At 40.6% G+C, this 19922-nt stretch overlaps 1 protein-coding gene across 2 annotated transcripts in view; it reads right to left on the bottom strand.

Moving 5' to 3' along the window:
- FOXO3 (forkhead box O3) overlaps nt 1-19922 on the bottom strand; it is a 153886-nt gene that overhangs the window by 22376 nt on the left and 111588 nt on the right. For both annotated transcript variants that reach the window (XM_072642996.1, XM_072642995.1), the window contains exon 2: nt 4026-5461. In XM_072642996.1, the coding sequence (XP_072499097.1) occupies nt 4061-5461 (1401 nt within the window). In that variant the 3' untranslated portion in view covers nt 4026-4060. The remainder of the gene's footprint in view (nt 1-4025; nt 5462-19922) is intronic.

Below are 19922 nucleotides of genomic sequence, written 5' to 3'. Positions count from 1 at the left end.
AGAGCCATCTGAATTCAGTGACTAGATATTCATCAGGATGACTAGAGATGACCCAGGATGAGGTAACTGGGGTTAAGTGACTTGCCTAAGGTCACACAGCTAGTGAGTGTCAGCTGTCTGAAGTGAGATTTGAACTCAGGTCCTCTTGACTCCTGCACTGGTGCTCTATCCACACTGCCCCACCTAGCTGCTCCTTACAGATGAAGTATTTCAGTGATGTACCCAAGGTCACACAAGTAGCAAAGCCACAAATTCTGGGAGGGAGGGAAAGAGAGAAAGAGAGAGACAGACAGAGTAGAGAGCGTGTGTGTGTGTGCGCGCATGTGTGCGTGTGTATACTAAGCGAGCAACAGGGTAATCATGTAAAGGAAGCCACTCTCTGAGGAAGATATCATGCCTTTAGAGCTAGAAAAGACTTTGGAGGCTCATTTTACAGATGAAGAAAATGGAATGGTGACTTGCTCAGCCACAAGCTGTAGGCACAGGGCTTATTCTGGAGAAATCTTTTCTTTAGGCCATATTTCTTTTGGTCTATGATGAATTTAGGGAAGGCTTCCCCAAAGAGAGAAACAAGTGAGGGGAGGGGACGGATCAACCAGCAGGTATTTACAGATTATAATGTGCCCCAAAATGAGAATTCTTTCAGGGACATTCTATCCTTGTCATTTCCTAGCTAGGTCTAAATAATGGATATTAGACAAAGGACGCTGGATCTTCCTCCTTATTTTAGATTTTTAAGATTAAATGATTTTCTCTTTTAACCAAAGGAACATGCTCCAAGTCAAGTAAATAAAGTTTGATTCTTTTGGTTTCCCCAAGTTTGAGGGGAGACAACTACTGAGTGCCCAATTTGTATCACCTCTATCATATAATAAAGGAATTCTGTTTCTAAACTTGCTTAGTAGTTTGTCACTACTGATACTTTGTGGGCCACAAAACTTAAAACAACGGAGGAATGTTTCTTTCCCTTATTAGTTTTGTGTGCGTGTGTGCTTGTGCATATTTTTTCAACCAAGCCAAACTGAAAAAACCAAATAAATCAACTATTTGACTCAGAGGGCACTCAGATGGGCTGTCTGGGTAACCTTGGATAACCAACTAGGTTTCTCATCTGAAAAATGAGGGTTGGGTGATTTTCAAGATTCCTAACAGCTGGAAACATCAGCCAAGAAAATCAATACATTTTCTTGCATACTTATTCTCTGAAATTATTCTTTTAGATAGGCTCAAGAGAAGCCTGCCTATCCAAAGATTAAACTTTCCTATCTTTGACACATTTCTCTCGGCTTTGTAACAGAGGCCAAAGTATTTAATTTAGTCTTCCAGAACTAAATATGCAAACTTCTGAAGTCAATGTCCCATCATGCTGATGTGGGCTCCAGGCATTAACAGGCTGGCAGAGAAGGGAGGGCTGTCACCCTAATTAGTAGCTTCCATTACAGCCTCTTTACCATCTCAAAGGCCATTAAATCACTGGAAACAGATGTCTGAATTACATTAAGGTCTGGCCAGTGCCTGGGAAAGTGGAGAAGTTTTAGGATTATCACACTCCTGACATTCCCAGACTTATAACCACCCCTCCTCTGGGGCCAGTTTGTCTCTAAGAGACCCTTGCAATCTCTGGCTACGACTTGGTGTGGTTTTTGTTCAGTCGTTTTCAGTCCTTCTCATTTGGGGTTTTCTTGGCAAAGATACTGGAATGATTGGTCATTTCCTTCTCCAGCTCATTTTACAGATGAGGAAACTGAGACAAGCAGGGTGAAGTGACTTGACCAGGGTCACACAGCTGGTGTGTGCATTTGAACTTATGTCTCTCTGATTCCAGGCTCAGTGCTCTATCCACTGTGCCACCAAGCTGCTGCTTGGGTATAGCAGGTTGAATCAAATAAGGGTAAGCTGTTAATGCTTTTTAATTTCAGGCAATGGTAGATACACTGGAACGAATGAGGATCTACATTCAGATCCTGACCGTGGGGCTACTTACTGTCCATGTGTAACCTCAGGCAAATCTGTTTCCCTTGGCCTCAGTTTCCTCATCTGTAAAACGAAGGGGTTGGGCTAGGTGTCCTCTCTGAGGTCTAGCACTGTTCCTGGTACACAGCATCAGTGCTTATTGACTGACTGTCCTTGTAGCTCTAGATCAATGATAAGGTGACCTCTGAGTTCCTTTCCAACTCTGACACGTAAGGTCACTGAGCTTGTGATCATTTCTTTTTTAAATCTGAACCTTTCTACTGAGCCCAGACCTCTCTCTATAGGAATGTAAAAGTAAACCAAACTTCCAAAGTCTGGCTACTACTTTGGCATTTGGTGAAAAGTCTTCCCTTATATGTTTTGCATTCTGGATGTAATCCCAAAGAATTGCTATGGCTCAAAAATTTTGAGAAGTCTTGAGACTAGTCTCCATTCTGCATCAGTCATAGCCATAGCCTTATCCTTCCAGCCTCTCCCTTCCCAAGCCTTCTCTTGGTCCCTTAAACACAGCACTCCAAATTCCAACTTAGCCTTTTTCAAATGCCACGGTATTATCTCCATGAGAAAGTGAACTCCCTGGAGCACAGGGAATGATAGTGCCTAGCACATAGTAAGCTCTTTAATAAACACTTGTCACTGAGTGATTGCCTGGAATAAACCTCCTCCTCTGAGAGTCCTCTTCCTTTAAAATACAGCTCAGGAACCATCTTCTTCAGGAAGTCTTTCCAAACCTGCCCACCCCTCCTTGTTAATGTCTTCTCACCCAAAATGGCAGTTAATAACTTTACAGATTTATCAAAATTTCACTAAGACTTTTGTGACAGCCTTGAGAGTTATTAAAACTGCTTTTTGAGGCCTCCTGTATTTATATTTGCTTTATTATTTATGCTGTGTGTGTACAGACAGTACATATCTCCTTATTTAGAATTTGAGCTCCTCGAGGGCAGGGAATATTTTCTTGGTTTTTTTTTTTATCCCTTAGTGACTGGCACATAGTAAACACTTACTGAATATTTGCTGATTGAGTGATTATTTGTTCCCTAACATGGGGGAAGGAGGGGATGTGAATAATAACAACTCCCATTTACAGAGGTCTACCAAGGGCTTCGCTTCCAAATGCATTTTTTAAAAACTGATAGTAGTATAAGTCTTAAAAAAAATAAACTAACATGGTTGTGGAAAAATAACTCATTAGGTTTTGCTTCTGGAATGGTCCCTACAAAGTGATAGCCTAGAGAAAATGTTTTATAGTTAAATTTATAACTGTTGGAAAGCACATTTAAAGAAAAAGAAAACAGGGGTAGGTAGGTGGTGCAGTGAATATAGCATGAGCCCTGAGGTCAGGAGGACCTGAGCTCAAATTCAGCCTCAGACACTTGACACTTAGTGGCTCTATGACCTTGGGCAAGAGGAAGGAAGGAAGGAAGGAAGGAAGGAAGGAAGGAAGGAAGGAAGGAAGGAAGGAAGGAAGGAAGGAAGGAAGGAAGGAAGGGAGGGAGGGAGGGAGGGAGGGAGGGAGGGAGGAAGGAAGGAAGGAAGGAAGGAAGGAAGGAAGGAAGGAAGGAAGGAAGGAAGGACCGACCAAGAGATCAGGTAAGCCTGAGGTAGTGTAGGCCTCATTCACTAAAATTATTTCAGGTGGCTCGGAGGGTAGAGAGAGGGTGAATGGCAGTAGCAGGCCTGTTACTGACAGTAGGGACCTTGAGGATGAAATGTGGGGGCAAGTGAGGTCCCAAAGTCTTCATCTCCACCTTGGAAATTTTTGCAGGGCAGGAGGGCCAGGAAGATGGTAGCATATTGGTACCAACTAGCCTGGAGACTTCTCAGTTAAGGCTTTGAGCAGATAGCAGTTTCCTATTTGCAGACCCCCCCCTGTGTTAAAGCTTTACTTGGCTTGGCACTAAATTACCAGATTTTTATGAAAATCCCTGAGAACTCACTTCTTAATGTGTTATAAAATACAAAGTAATGGGAAACAGATGAAAATTCCCCCTTTCCCAGATCTATCCACCCTCCTTTTAAAATTTCATCACAGCTACAGGGGCACTGACCTGCTTTGCCCATTCCCCCTTTCCTCAAAGGTCCTTCAGCCTGGCACCCAACTCTGAGATGAGGCCTGCTTAGCACCAGTGAAGTTCCCCACATTCAGACTGACAACATTTTGAGCAGAGATGAGGGAATCAAAGTTAAAATCCAACCCATCAGCATCCATGAGTTCACTGCGAATGATGGATTCCATGTCACATTCCAAGCTCCCATTAAAAATATCCAGGTCCAAATCACTTGGGAATTTTTCGTGGCCCATGACTGGAAGGTTCACACTAGTGGAATACAAAGAGGACCCTGAGAGTGAGTCAGAAAGGGTTTGCATAGAATGGCTGAGGGGTGACTGCTGCTGGTGTTTGGCTGACCCTAGGCTGTTGGTATCACTCAAGCCCATGCTGTTGACGGCATTAGACAAGGCACGGTTACCACCAAGAGGACTCTGGTTTTGGTGCTGCTGGTGGAGTAGATTCTGATTGACCAAACTTCCCTGGTTGGACTGTGCAGCAAAGGACATCATTGGGTCATTGCGGAGCATGACATTTCTCCGTGAATTCTGGGCAGACACAGCTGTGCTGGCCTGGGACATTAGTGGATCCGACTGAGTCATCATGACATCACTATGGCTCAGTGAGTCGGACGTCAGCAGGTCCTGAAGTGACTGGTTGCTGTAGTGCGACATGGAGGAGAAGGTGGCCGGCTTATTCTCTTGGATGGTCTGCATGGGAGACTGGCGTAGAGAGTTCAGAGACGAGGGCCCAAACACAGCATTGTTCAAGCTGCCTGATGGAGAACCCAGCCCCGAGCCCTTGGCTGTGTATGGGAAGCTAGAACTCCTCTGCATGAGTCCTGATGACGGTGACTGCTGGGAGGGTGGGAGCGTTATATTGTCCAAGAGGTCATCCATGAGGTTGTCTGTCAGTCCGTCATTTAAGTTCATTGTGCCTGCCATGTCGGTCAGCCGTGGAAGTTCCACAGTACACGGCTTGCTGACCGATGGGGACATGCTTGATGAATTGCTATAGAGCATGGGGGAAAGTGGCGGGTCGTCATCCTGGACATCATCCAGCTCAGTGGTGGCCAGGATAGGCGACAAGCGTCCGCTTATTGTGCTGGCATTGGAATTGGTTCGGGAGCGAAAGTCTGTCCACGCATCCAGCTCATCACTACTTCGAGAAGTGGGGCTCCCCGGCCACTTGGAGATCTGGGAGGGACTATCTTCTGTAGCTTCCTGAGAAGCCTGCAGAGAAGCCTTTTTCTTAGCTGCCCGTCCCCTACTCTTGGTGTACTTGTTACTATTATCCATGGAGACAGCTCTCCGCCGAGGGGCCTTTCCGCTTTTGCTCCCATCTGGATTGATCATCCACCAAGAACTTTTCCCGGTCCCTTCATTTTGTACCCTTTTGAATCGACTGTGCAGGGATAAGTTGTGACGGATGGAGTTCTGTAAGAGGAAGAAAAAAAAATCCACAAATTTTAGAAAAAAGTGTCCTACCCTCACCTAAAAAACCTAAATCCATTTAAAGTCTAATTAAAACTAAGCATATTGGAACAAAATTAAACATTACACAGGAAAAGAGTTAATTTGCCCCTTGTGTGTTTTGTTCTCTAAAGTAGATATGCATCAGACAGCCTTGTTAGCCTGTGGTTCCATTTCCCACATCCTCTCCTGACAAAGTCAGGCTTGTATATCTACCTGTGACATTACTCCCAGACATATGAGAGTGACAGAAAGATTTGCTTGAGCACTAAAAGGTGGGAGGTAGAAGAATGAATTCCACTGCCCGCCCCCCATCCTACTCATCTTCCTCCTACTCCTCACTCTACCACCAAAAATACAAATCTTAGCTTCTGCCATGAAATAATCCACTCCATCTGGTAGCTAAATACACCTGACAAGAATGACCTAGATTCTGGTCCCAGCTCCCTCACTGACTAACCCCCTGTGATCATGGGCAAGTCAATTTAATCAGCCCGAACTCCCCATCTCCATTACAGCCATTATAATACCTGCCCCATCCCTCCCTGACAGTGATGATATGAGAATAATGCAGGATAATATATATAAAGGTCTTCTGGTTCTTCAGAAGCAAGGCTCAAAAGGAATTCAAGGATTATCACTTTTGTTATTACTAAGCTCACTGGAGGGATCCAGTGGGTGATGGCATACACTCCAGCATGGCCAGATCCTAATTTGCAAATGCTTCACAGGAAGTGAGCAAGAGAGACAGACAGAGAGAGACAGAGAGACAGAGAGAGAGACAGACAGACAGACAGAGAGAAAGGCAGAGACAGAGAGACAGAGACAGAGACAGAGACAGAGACAGAGACAGAGAGAGAGAGAGAGAGAGAGAGAGAGAGAGAGAGAGAGAGAGAGAGAGAGAGAGAGAGAGAGAGAGAGACTGGCATTCTCTCCACCAGGTCTTCGAGGCCAGCTGAATTAATCCAACTTAAAGATGAAATAGCTCTCTTGGCGCTCTATATTAAAAGAACAAATTTTAAAGTTATCCGAGTTTTAGAAAATTGGCAATCACCAACTGTATTTATGTAGATGATACAAATCCATGTGTTCCACCAGAATGTCTTTAAAAAACAGAGAGTCAACAGGATTTTACTATAAGCAAACAACTCCAAACATTTGAAGCATGTGCTCTCAAGGAAGATAGGACTGCTGTGCTGATAGGGCAACCTGTCATGAAGCCAGTACCTTTGGCATTTATACAACCTTCCATAAAGAAGGGTTTGAGAGAAGAATACAGGAGACACTTGTGATGCACAAGGAAACCAAGTTTGCCTGGGAGATTACATCCTACTGCCTTTTATTCTTACAGCTCTTAAAAGAATATTTCTTTGCTAATGGCTTGAGAAATTATATTTTTTTAATGTAAAAAAAGTTTCCTATCAAAGAGAATAGGAACACCCCAGAACCACAGATTTTTTTAAAAACAACTGGGAGATAAAGTTAAAAAATAGTCTTGGTTCAGGGTAGCTCTTCTATCAAAAAGGACACAAAGTGAGCAGATACTTTATGGAAAGGTCTTGAGACTTATTAGGAGACAATGTAGGCTAAGGATATTCTCTAGGTCCAAGAGAGTCAGGCAAGCAGCAGGTCACCACCAAGACCTAAACCAACCTTTCACTGCATTAAAGCATTTGAGAAATTTTCTGTATCATCCATCTCTTTCACATTTAATGGGACTACAACTACCATTTGATGTATGAGACAGAAGTTTAAAATGACACCTACAGCCTGCTCTTTTGGGAAATCAAATGTCAACCAACAAGAAATAGTCAGGCTTGTTTTCCTTTAAGGAAGACTCCCTGAGGTCTTTGATGTGGGTATTTCTTCCACCCGTGCAGCTTATCCTTCTTATTCTATGAGATACTTATCTTCCCACAGACCCTTCACTGAGGATTCCCTCAATGTGCCGGAGGTCTTTTTCCATTTTGTGGCCAACACTAAAAGGGCACTTTTTGGTTTTGTTTTAGGATAGAGTAGGGAAGGAGAGAATGTATCTTCAAGGTTTGCTAAATCCAAACTAATTATGAAAAGGAGGGGGCGTCTCTTGAAGAATTTCCCAATGTTAATAATCCTTTATCTTACATACATCTGTTGATGAGAAGCACCTTGGTGGTCTCAAATCAGGATTATAGGTTTAAGGCTACCATTGGCACACTCTCTATATGCAGTATATAGAGTGCCAAGCCAGGAGTCTGAAATGCTCATCTGCCCAAGTTCAAATCTTGGCCTCATACACTTACTAGCCATGTAACCTTGGGCAAGTCACTTCACCTTGTTTGCTTCAGTTTCCTCATCTATAAAATGAGTTAGAGAAGGAAACAGGCAACCACTCCAATATCTTTCCAAGAAAACACCAAATGGGTCGAAAAGAGTTGGACAAGATTGAAATATCATTGAACAACTTTGACACATAGTGAGTGATTCTAGGCAGGTCATTTCTGGTGCCACTGTAAATTGCTGAGCAAGTGACAATTTGTATTCATTGAGCAAGTTTCCTCATCAGGAGTTCCCTAGGTTGATTTAAATAAAAAACCCCAAACACAACAAAACACAGGTCTATCTCTCCCATCCCCATATATAAGTGAATATACTTATCAAATAGAACAATCCTTTTGGTTTGCATTTGGAGATATAGTCAAAGAAGTTTTTTTTTTTCATCTAAGTTACTATCCAGAGGGAGTGTGGTGCAAGGATTAGAACATTTCTGTCTAGAAATGAAGACTTTTAAATTGCTTTTTTATATCTTATTTCCTGAGAGTAAGCTTCCAAAAATAACTAGAAGTAAATCATGCTTTACACCATCTGATTTCATTTCTACAAAATGGCCAGGGTGTTAATACTATTGGGTGCTGAGGGACAAATTTATTGCTCTAAAAAAAAAAAATCAAGACATTTTTAAAAAGAGGTTGTCTTTCAAAAGAGTTGCCTTGAAAAGGTAAGCAAGTGGTTTCTACCTTCCTTCTGCTATGCCAAATACCTGTCCTAAGATATTCTTGCCCCTAGGAAAGTGGCCATTATGATACACTAAAGACAGTCCATTATTGATTGTACTCAATAATTTTGATTTTTCTTGGATTCCAAAATGAAATGTAATTTATTAAATAGGTGACATATTTCTGAATTCCAAGTCTGCAAGACTCATTTTAGAGGTTATTAGTGACAGAATACATTCCCCGAGGTGTCTCATTAAATTACCTAATAAGACCTAGACAGGTTTTTCCAGTAACATTAGTGAAACGACACACATACACACAAAAATACTCTACCACTATTATCCCCCATCCCCAGACATACTCATGTGAATAGATTTCCAGATACATAGCCCTTCCATTGACACAACTCAACACTCTACATTTACGTAGAGCATTTGTAAAATATCTAGAGTTGGAAATCTTGGTTGTTTTAAAAACTACCTCACCTTCTACCATCATCATTTTGAAACATGTCAAAATTAGCAGCTGTGATGTGGGTTGGCATTCTTCCTGCAGTTGACATGCTCTTATTATCTGAATTTAAATCCTGCCTCGGACATCTACTAGTTGTGTGACCTAGGCAAGCTACTTAACTGCTTTCTGCCTCAGTTTACTTATCAGTAAAATGGGGGAAATAAGAGTATCAGCATTGCTTAGAGTTGTTATAAAGATAAAATGTGAGATACATGTGAATTGCTTTGCAAATCTTAAAAGTGTTGCATAAATGTTAGTCACTGTGACTACCTATTACTGGTGCTGTTACTAGTTTTACTACTGAAACTTGGAGAGAAGAACTTATAATTACAGAACCTCTGATCTAGAAGAGATTTCAAATGGTATCTAGTTGGACCAACACTCCTCACTATAGAACTCTCCCAAAGTAGTTATCCAACCAACCCCCCAATGAGGAGGAACCCACCACCAATCAAGGCAACTAACTGGCTTTTTGGAAGACAGCTATCATGGTTACCAACTCCTCTATTTTGTCCTTAATGTTTTTCTTCTCTAGACTAAATATTTCGGTTTTTGTTTTTTTATTAGTCATTGTGTCCCCTGGTTTCCAGGTCTCTCCTCACCATCTTGGTTTATTTTATCCTGGAAACACTCCAATCTGTTTTCATCCTTCCTAAAATGTAGTGCACAGAATGGAATCCTGTACTATAGATATGTTCTGAACCGGATTGAGTAAAATGGAATTGATCACCTCCTTGCGAATGCTATATCTCTCTTATGATGCTAGTAGGTTTGTTTTTTTCTGTCTGCCAACTTCCAAGTCCACCAACTCCATCTCCACTTACATATCATGTACCTTATACCTATGAAGTTGATTGTGTGAATCAAATGTACAACTTTAAAGTTATTTTCATTGGATTTCATCTTGCTGAATGCACCAAATAAGACAAATGCAAAGTGAAACAACTTTCCACTTTTCATACCTAGCAAAATGGCAAAAAAGACAAAAAGATGGAAGTAGTTAATGTTAGAGGGTTATGGAAAGGCACACAATGCTCTACTGGGAATGTTCTGAATTGAAAAGCAATTTGGAATTATGTGAATAAAGTGGCCAGAATGTTCATATCCTTTGGCTCAGATATTCCACTTCTAGTCAAGATACAGTGATATAAAGAAATGCCCCTACATGCATCAAAATATTCACAGCAGCACTTTTTGTAGTAGCAAAGAACTGGGAACAAAGAAGATGCCTATCCACTGGGAAATAGATAAACAAGTTTTGGTATATGAACATAATGGAATAATATTGGGCTCTAAGAAATAAGGAAGATGATGTATACAGAAAAGCATGGAAAGATTTATATGAATTGATGTAAAGTGAAGAAGGCAGAACTAAGGAAACAATAGAACATTTTAAGTGACGTAAATGGAAAGAACAGCAAAAAAGTGATAAAAAATGAATGCTGTGAAAATACAATGACCCAGCTTGGTCCTAAAGAGAATACTTTCACTTCTCTTTGGGAAGACTGTGGTTAGGGCTAGAGGGAAGAAGCTGGTGTGGAATGCTACAGATAACATCGGACTTGCTCAGCATGTTAGTTTTGATGAACTTTTTTCCCCTTTTTTCAAAGAAATTTTATTGTAAGGAATTCCTCTTGGAGGAATGAAGGGAACAAAGGGAAAAGGCACAAGCCTTTATTAAGTAAAGCTCGGGGAAATGTAGGTGACATAACCTAGTCTGTTTAGTTAACACTTTTCTGGATCCTAATTCTATTTTCCCAGGTGTTATATTTCACAGCTTTGCATTATCTTCAAAGTTTGATAAGCAATGTCTTTATGATACTTCATCCCTGATACTGATAAAACTTCTGAATAGCATAGGGCCAAGTACGGATCCTTCAAGCATCCCGTTAGTGACTTCCCTCCAAGATGACAGCCACTGAACCATTAGCAAGTCCTCTTGGGTCTGGTCATTCCCCTAATTCCATATCTATTATCATCTAACCTATACTGCTCCATTTGGTCCACAAGGACAGCATGAGAGACTCTGTCAAACGCTTTGCTGAAATCTAATCACATGATGTCTATGGCATTCCTCTGACCTATCAGGCTAATTACTCTGTCAGAAAGGTAATGAAGTTAGACTGGCATGACTTGCTTTGATGGAACCATGTTGTCTTTTCCAGATCACTGCTCTCCTCTCTGAATACTCACCATTCATCTCTTTAATAATGTGTGCTAGAATTTTGCTGGGAGCAGAAGTCAAGACAAGTATAAAGATCACACCTTTACCTTCTTTCAAAAATTGGGACATTTGCCCTTGTCCAATTAAACAACCAATCAACAAGGATTTATTAAGTACCTATTATGTGTCAGGCCCTTTTCTATGTTCTGGGGATACTATAACAAAAAAAATAGTTCCTGCCCTCACTGAGCTTACTACAGTCTATTAGACAGGAAACAATGCACATATACGTGTCCATGTGTGTATACACACACACACACGGACACACACATTCAGTCACTTTTCAGTCGTGTCTGCCTCTTCACAAACCCATTCGGGGTTTTCTTGGCAGAGATACTAGAGTGGTTTGCAGTTTCTTTCTCCAGTTCATTTTACAGATGAGGAAACTGAAGCAAATAAGGTTAAGTGACTTGCCCAGAGTCCCACAGCTAATGACTGTCTGAGGCCAGATTTGAATTCAGGGAGATGAGTTTTCTTGACTCCAGACCTGGCACGTGTGTTTGTGTGTGTATGCATGCTTATGTACATATTTATAGATATATTCACATACACATACATACAAAAAGTACAAGACAATTTTTTGGGGGGAGGAATTAGAAAGTGAAAGAAAGGTCTCATGTGGGAGGTGTTGCTTGAGCCTAGCCAATCTTTGTCTAATCCAATCCCCTCCCCTCTTTTATGGATGAGGAAACTGAGGCCTAGCAGGGGAAACGATTCATTAAGTTCACATTGACTACACATGGCAGATTCAGGTTTGGCATTTCATTTACTGTCTTTGCATTACCAGCACCTAGCCCAGGGCATGGCACAGAGTAGGTGCTAAACTCCAGTCTTCTGATTCAAAGCCCAGCACTCTCTCCAGAATATTAATTTTCTGTCTGTTGCCGGAGGACTAGTCTGGCTAAGTTTGGAAAGGCTTATCCCACCCAGAAGGTTAGCTACCAGCTTCTGACAAGTTACCCAACAGAAAGAACCCTTCTGGGAAGGGGATAGGACTGCAAATGTATTGTCTGGAAATGCCTGGAAAAAGACTGCATGACACCCATACACACTCCCCTCAATAATGGCAGGTAGACAGAGCCTTGGACCTGAAGTCAGGAAGACTGGAATTCAAATGCTACCTCAGACATTTAGACTCACTGGCTGTGAGACCTTGGGCAAGTCACTTAAGCCCTTTCTGTCTCTATTTTTTCATTTATAAATTCAGGATGATAATAATAACATCCTCCTGCCAGGGTTGTTGTGAGGATCAAACGAGATAACATGTATAAAGAGTTTTGCAAACTTTAACCATGTTGTGGAAATGCTGACTAGGAGACTCCACCGAGTAATAAATACTATGTCTAAAGAGAAAACAAAGGTATGTATTCTTGTGACCTCTTTCGATTCTGTTGTTTTAATACTATTTTTATGAATGAATTCAAATGGAAGCTCTCTCTATGGCAGCCCAGAACCGACTAGCATTAATTAGTAAAAGAACTAGTAAATTTGTGTCCTAGATGATTTCCCCTGAGAGCAATAACCTCACCTAGCACCATGCTCTGTCAAGGGGCAGCGGAATTAAGGAATTAACAGTTCCCATTGACAAAGGCTACATTATGTAAACCACAGGCCCGAGCTTCCCTAGCTCAGCACTCCTTGAAGAAATTTGCATAAAAATGACTGTACTTAACCAGAACTTGATCATTATTTTCTAGGACATACTGAATAATTTTCTACCTGCAACACAGGTTATTGATTCTGTGATCCTAATCAATCCCTAAGTGAAGGCAGATGGTCTAGAAATATCGAACCCTGTGCAAGCCACCGAACCTCCTCTCTAGGTCCGTTTCCTCCTCTGTCATTTGCAGGGTAGGAGGTGTTGGATTGGATGACCTCCAGAGTTCTTTAAATCTACGATCCAAAGAAACCAGTCTTTGATGGAAAGATATTAACTCACATACATTTTGCACTGTAAGGTTTGCAAAGCACTTTGTGAGTATTATTTCATCCTCACAACAAACTTGCTATTATTATCCACGTTTTACAGATGGTGAAAGGGGAAAAAAAAAAACTGGAGCTGAGAAATGTTAATTGAGTTGTCCAGGACTATATTGTTGGTAAGTGTTTCAAGTAGGATTTCAACTGTCTTCCTATTAATTCCAAGTCTAGCATTCTAGCCACTTCACTACCCACTCACTTCAGATAGATGGTCAAGAAATCATAAAATGGGTAATAAAACTGAGAATCTTCTCTCTTCCTCCTCGCCCCCTCCAACTACGTCTATCTCTCAATCTACACACAGACATACATATTATTTACTACTTAAGGTTCTGCGCTGAATGAATATATTAAACAGGAGCTGAAGAAATTCTGAGTTGAAAAAACTTCAAACTTTTGACGCGCGCTCTATTAGCAACTGGTACCGGTCAGGGGCAACTGGATGATCAGTCCATTCTTCTTCATCTTATAAATGCAAGAATGCCCCAATTCCTCCTCCTCTCCACGTCTGTTTCAGCCTCTTCCAAACTGTGTTTACCTTGTGAAGCCTGTCCATTAACCCAGACACCAGCTGCAAAGGCTTCCAATGCAAAACAGAGACTTTTTTGTCTAGAAGCAACATGTGGTATCAATTTATCATTCTCAGCCACAGCAACAAGGAATCCACTCACTTTAAAAATAAAAAGGGAGTTGTGTAACTTAACTCTTAAGAGCCCCCCTTCCAATTTTTTTTAAAAGGGGGTGGGTGTAGTAGGGAGGAAAGATCAACAAAATGACTTGCAGCTGGCAATTCCTGAGCCCCCTTACACATTTGTCTGTTTGCAGGTCACTATTCAGTACAAGTGACTCTGGTGAGTCTTTGGCACTCAGGGCTATGTTTCCAGAAGACAGCCTCCAAACACAGTCCTTCCTCCTTCACCCCTCACCCAAGCTCCAGGCTTTCAACTATCTTTCTGCTAGACTTGTGGTCACTGATAATGCAGAATGAGGCAGCAAAGTGTCTTAATTCTGTATTTGCATCTGCTGAACCAGGGAAGATAAGTCACATGGGTATTAGGGTGCAATATCAGTCACACTGCAGAAAATGTAAAGCTTCACCTTCTGCAGGGAAACCTAGAGAGAAAAAAATTCTTTAAAATGAAAAGCTTTGGCCCTAAAAAAAAAAAAGAGACACAAGGAGATGGTTTCTTCCCTGTATATTCCTTCTTTGCAGGGCTGGGGAATGATGGATTTGAAGCATTTCACAATATGTCTAGCTTTTTTATCAGGAAAAGTTGTTGGTTAGTTCTGCTGAATTGCCACAGTGCCTGTCCCATTGCAGGTACTTAATTAATATTTCCTGATTAATTGACTGGTAGAGGAATAAGAACATAATGGACAAAGAGGGGTGGCCTGTCTGAAACCTGGCCTCCTCTGACCCATACTGGCTGTGTATGCCGGGGCAATTCACTTCATCTCTCATGCCTCAAAGATTTAGAAACTGAAGGAAGGGATGCCCATCAATTGGGGAATGGCTAAACAAGTCGTGGTATTATTGTGCTCTAAGAAGTGATGAGGAGGATGATTTCAGAAAAACCTGGGAAGACTTACATGAACTGATGCAAAGTGAAGTGAGCAGAACCCTAAAAACACTGTACACTGCAACATTGTAACAATGATTAATAGTGAATGACAGCTATTCTTAGTAATATAAGAATGCAAGACCATTCTTAAGGACTTAGGAAGAAAAATGCTATCCATATATCAGAGAAAGAACTGATAAGAGTCTAAATGAAGATCAAATCCCATTTTTTTTTTACTTTATTTTTCTTGTTTTGTTTTTTGGTCTGTGTTCTCTTTTGCAATGTGGCTAATATGGAAATAGATTTTGTATGACTACAAATGTATAATCTATATCAAAGTGACTGCCTTTTCAAGCAGGGGAGGGAGGGAATTTGGAACTCAAAAATTATAAAAAATGAAAGTTAAAAATGATTTTTACATGTAATTGAGAAAAGATAAAATAAAAAATATTATTTTAAAAAAAGTTAAAAGAAACCCCCCAAACTCATGCTTTTAGGTAATGCTCTAAAATTATAAATTGCAGAGGAGCTGACCTGTATTGGTGTAGGGAGTTTCATTACCTGGGAATTCCTTATACCAATGAATCACAAATCTAGTCCCTAACCCTATTATAAAGGATGGCTCCTCTTCGGAGTACATCAGATAGCTTGCACCCTCAAACTCTAGAAATAAATTTGTCACCCTTAAGTCCCTCTTCAGCCCAACCCTAATTCTCCATAGGGGAGGAGAAATGTACATGATGTAAAAACAAAGGATATAAATAAAAACTCTTACAACAGGATGACAGATAGGTCTAATCCAACCTCCAGGGCAAGGCTCTCATGTAGAGTAAGGAGACATAAGAAAACTTTTGCCTTAAACTTCTAAGACTGAATGTTATTTTAGCAGGGTAAACCCTGTTCAGTACTGGACAGCCTGCTGTACTTGAGAGGAAGAAGACCTGAGATGGTTATGTGCCTTTGACATTCACTAGCTAGCTGTGTAACTCTATACAAATTATTTAATCTCCCTGAATCTCATATATGAAGTGAAGATAATCACACCTGTAGCACTTAAGAAGTTGTTAGAACATGTAGAGTACTTTGCAAAGCTTAAAGTATTATACAAATAAATCATATATATATATATAATACATATTACATACGATAGATTATGGTACATATTATATATCACTATTATTAGGGCAGTGATGGTGGTCCTTAAAGTTTCCATAATTAAGGTCATAAGGAAAAAGGCCAGTGCATATGTACAAAAGTGAAACGGAGAACTGAGGCAATTCTCCAGATAATTAAGACACAAATTGACTTTTACTAGAAAAATTCAGTTGAAGCAAAAGTATTTTTGGTATTTATGTGTTACAACAAAATAAAGGACAGTCTTTGTCCTCAAAGAGTTTATATTCTCCTGGGGATGGGCTTGAGGATGGGGGGAGGGAAACAGGTACAAATAAATAAATGCAAAAATCTTATGAATCCATTGCCTTCCTGGTACCCATCTGATAAGAGAAGTAGAAAGTTTATAATCACTCCCAAACATTTCTAGTTTCTGGATTTAGGCTGTGATACCTCACTCTTTTAATAATTTAATTTATAAGATGTTTTAAGCCATGAAAAGCACTTACCCTATCTTATGCATTCTGATCCCCATGACAACCTTGTGAGTTAGTCATTCCTATTATCTTCACTTTACAGATGGGGCAACTGAGGCTGAGAAGTTAAGTGACCTACCTCAGGGGTCACACAATCTGAAGCAGGATTTGAATTCAGGGACTTCCTGACTGTGGATACAGCTCTATATAAAACTAAATGCCTCATTTGATTTCAACACTCAAAGAATTTTAAACCTCAGAGCTTTGAAATCATCTAGTTCAACCTACTGCTTGTAAAGATAAGGACCTGAGAGGTCTAATACTTACTTATACAATGTCACACAACTAGTTTAGTCCTCAAAACACACACATACACACACACACACACACACACACACACACACCCTCCCCAAAACAAAAACAAATTAAAAAAAAAAACAAAAACAAAACTCCAAATCAACAACTAAAGTTTGATTAGAGACAAATTTCCAGAATCCTGACACACTCCTTCATCACACTGCTTTCTGGGCTTCAGCTTGAAATAATTCAGAAACAGGTTCAAAGGATCACATTTTGAAGTAGGGAAGGAAAGGTCACATGCATTTAGGAAGCACCTACTATGTGCCAGGTTCTGTTCTAAGCGCTATTACAACTATCACCTCATTTGATCCTCACAACACTCCTGGGAGGTAGGTGCTATTACTATCCCCATTTTACAGTTGAGGCAAGCAGAGGTTAAGTGACTTTCCCAGGGTCATATGGCTGGCTAGTAAAGTATCTGAGGCTGGATTTTACAGTCAGGCCTTCCTGTCTCCTGGCCAGGTGCTCTAGCCTCTGTTCTACCTACTAGGTAAGTGGGCTGAAACCTGCGCTGGTGAATGTATGGATGCCTGATATAATGGAAAAACAAACCCATATGACCTATATAAAAACCCAAATGAATCCAGCCTTTGTGTAAAGGGGTTGTGAAATCAAAGGCAATTTGCTGAAAGCAGAGTTGCCAGATGAGTCCCATTCTGAATCGTCTAAAACATTAAAAGTTTAAACCCTTAAAGTGTTTAGGGGCGGGAGGGGGCAGGGGGAGGGAGAGGGATGATGTGCTGAAAATAAATACTGTCAGGGACTTGGCTGAATACATCGTATTTCCAGTTAGAAGCAAGATTTCCAGTTAATTTGCAGACAACAAGCCCCTGCCCACAAAGATCTTTAATAACTAACATTTGGTTCAAATTTTCATTGAGTAGGCAAGTGACAGGTCCGGCTCACTCATAATGGGAAATAAATACATTTGTAAACAAATTTGGGACCAAAATAATATGAGGACTCATGAAACAACAAATGTGAGACCTTTTGGGTGTGTGTACTTGTGTATTGTGTGTGTGTGTGTGTGTGTGTGTGTGTGTGTGTGTAGGTAGGGTGGAGCTGTCCCTCATACCACAAATGAAAATTTCCTTCCCTGTCCCCTTTTCCAAGTGGAAAGGAAAATTGGAGTGGGTACGAAAGACCTCTTAAATAGCATAAAAACAGATGGCTATCACTGTACCGAGTCATTTTTGCTGGGGTGTTCTGGTGTGTGTGTGTGTGGGGGGGATGTGGGATGTGTGTGGTATGTGTGTGGTGTGTGTGTGTATGTGTATGTATGTGTGTGTGTGTGTGTGTGTGTGTGTGTTTAAATTCAGTTTTTTTTTTTCCAACCTCTTTCCCCAGCTGTTTCAGTTCTTGGAGGGCAAGAGAGAACATTCCATTCCTCAAAGCCAAACCTGAACTTCCGTCATACGAGGAACATTCAAAACTCTGCTTTGGCAACACTCTGCCCACACCCACTCCTCCAACTCTCACCCAACTCCCCCTTCCTACTCCTCAAAGTCTTTTGTCCTTGTCCTTATCCTTTTTTTTAGCTGTTCAGGCATTTTCAGTTGTATCTGACTCTTCATGACTCTATGAAGAGAGTGGTTTGCATTTCCTTCTTCAGCTCATTTTGCAGATGAGGAAACTGAGGCAAACAGAATAAAGTGACTTGCCCAGGGTCACATAGTTATTAAGCATCTAAGGCCATATTTGAACTCAGGTCTATGTGCTGTGCCACCTAACTGCCTTCTCTACCTCTTACTCAAACCCACAACCTTTTTCACTCTTTTTGACTGAACAAAAGGACATCCCTCCTTGGTTAAAATCAATTATAAGGCACTGGAAATAATGCTGGCTCTGAATTCTGAGGGCTTGGTTTTCATTCTCAGGCATAGTTTATAATCTCAGACTTTGTCTCTTGCCATCTGTGTGACCTTGGGCAAGGTCATTCTGTGTCTCAGTTTCTTCATCTGTAAAACAAAAGATTTAGACTAAATGGTCTCAGAACCCCCTTCCATCTCTATATCTATATGATCTTATGAAGATACAGTACTATCATGTCTAGGTATATTACATACTTTTATTAGAAACAGAATTCCCACTTTGATAAAACAAAAGTTGGATGCCCTCTTGTGAAATTTCAAGGAGTTGAGAGAAAAGAAGGGAATTAGAATTAATCAACCCAAGAATCTAACTTTCTCATTAATGTGATTAAAAATTTTTTCCTTTAAGATTTTCATATATTACTTTTTCCAATTACATGTGAAAACAGTTTCTAATGTTTTTAAAAAAATTTTTGAGCTCCAAATTCCACCCCACCCTTGAGAAGGCAAGCAATTTGGTATATATCATACACATGCAGTCATACAAAACATATTTCCATATTAGCCATGTTGTAAAAGAAAACTTGGGCCAAAAAATAAAGAAGAAAAATTTAAAAAGTTAAAAAAACCTATGCTCTGATCTGCATTCAGACTATATCAGCTCTTTCTCTGGAGGTGGACAGCATTTCTTTCTTATTAATGTGGAAGGCATTACCATTTTGCCAATCACCCAGGCTTACATCCTCAATTCCTCGTGCTCTCTCCATCCCAATAACCAATCTGTTGCCCAGGTGTGATTTCACCTTCTCAACATCTCTACCATGGCTCATTCTCCTCTATTATTGTCACTATACTGGTGCACTCTCATCATCTCACAACTAGACTACTGCAGTAACTTTGTCTCCCTGCCTCATGTCTCTCCCCTCTCCAGTTCATCTTCAACTCAGCTGTCAAACTGATGTCCTTAAAGACCACTAAAAAAAGCAAAAAACAAATAAACATGTTTTATCCTTGCCTGCAATTTCAACTCTTATAGGGAGCTGTCAGTGAGGAAATTCCTTCTACCAGCACAGATTGATTCTTAAGAGTTATTCAGGGGTACTGAGAGGTTAATTAACTTGCCTATTTTCACCCAGTCAGTCTGTGTCAGAGGTCAAACTTGAATCCAGGCCTTCTTGATCCTAAGGAGTATTACACCACAATGCCTCTCTTGTTAGTTAGGAATAAGCAGTCATTCAATTCCTGGATTAGCCACAGTAATGAAAGGAAAAGGCAGATAATACAAACAATACTTCAATCCCTACCCTTTCAAGATTTAAAAAAAATATATATTTATTTTAGAGTTTTGGAACGCAGTCAAGCAAATCCTACCCCAACCCCAACTCCACCCTATTGCTGAAAACTGGGCCCT

The sequence above is a fragment of the Notamacropus eugenii genome, chromosome 2 (genome assembly GCF_028372415.1).
Source record: "Notamacropus eugenii isolate mMacEug1 chromosome 2, mMacEug1.pri_v2, whole genome shotgun sequence".
Lineage (NCBI taxonomy): Eukaryota > Metazoa > Chordata > Mammalia > Diprotodontia > Macropodidae > Notamacropus > Notamacropus eugenii.
This window is presented reverse-complemented; position numbering and strand designations above follow the sequence as displayed.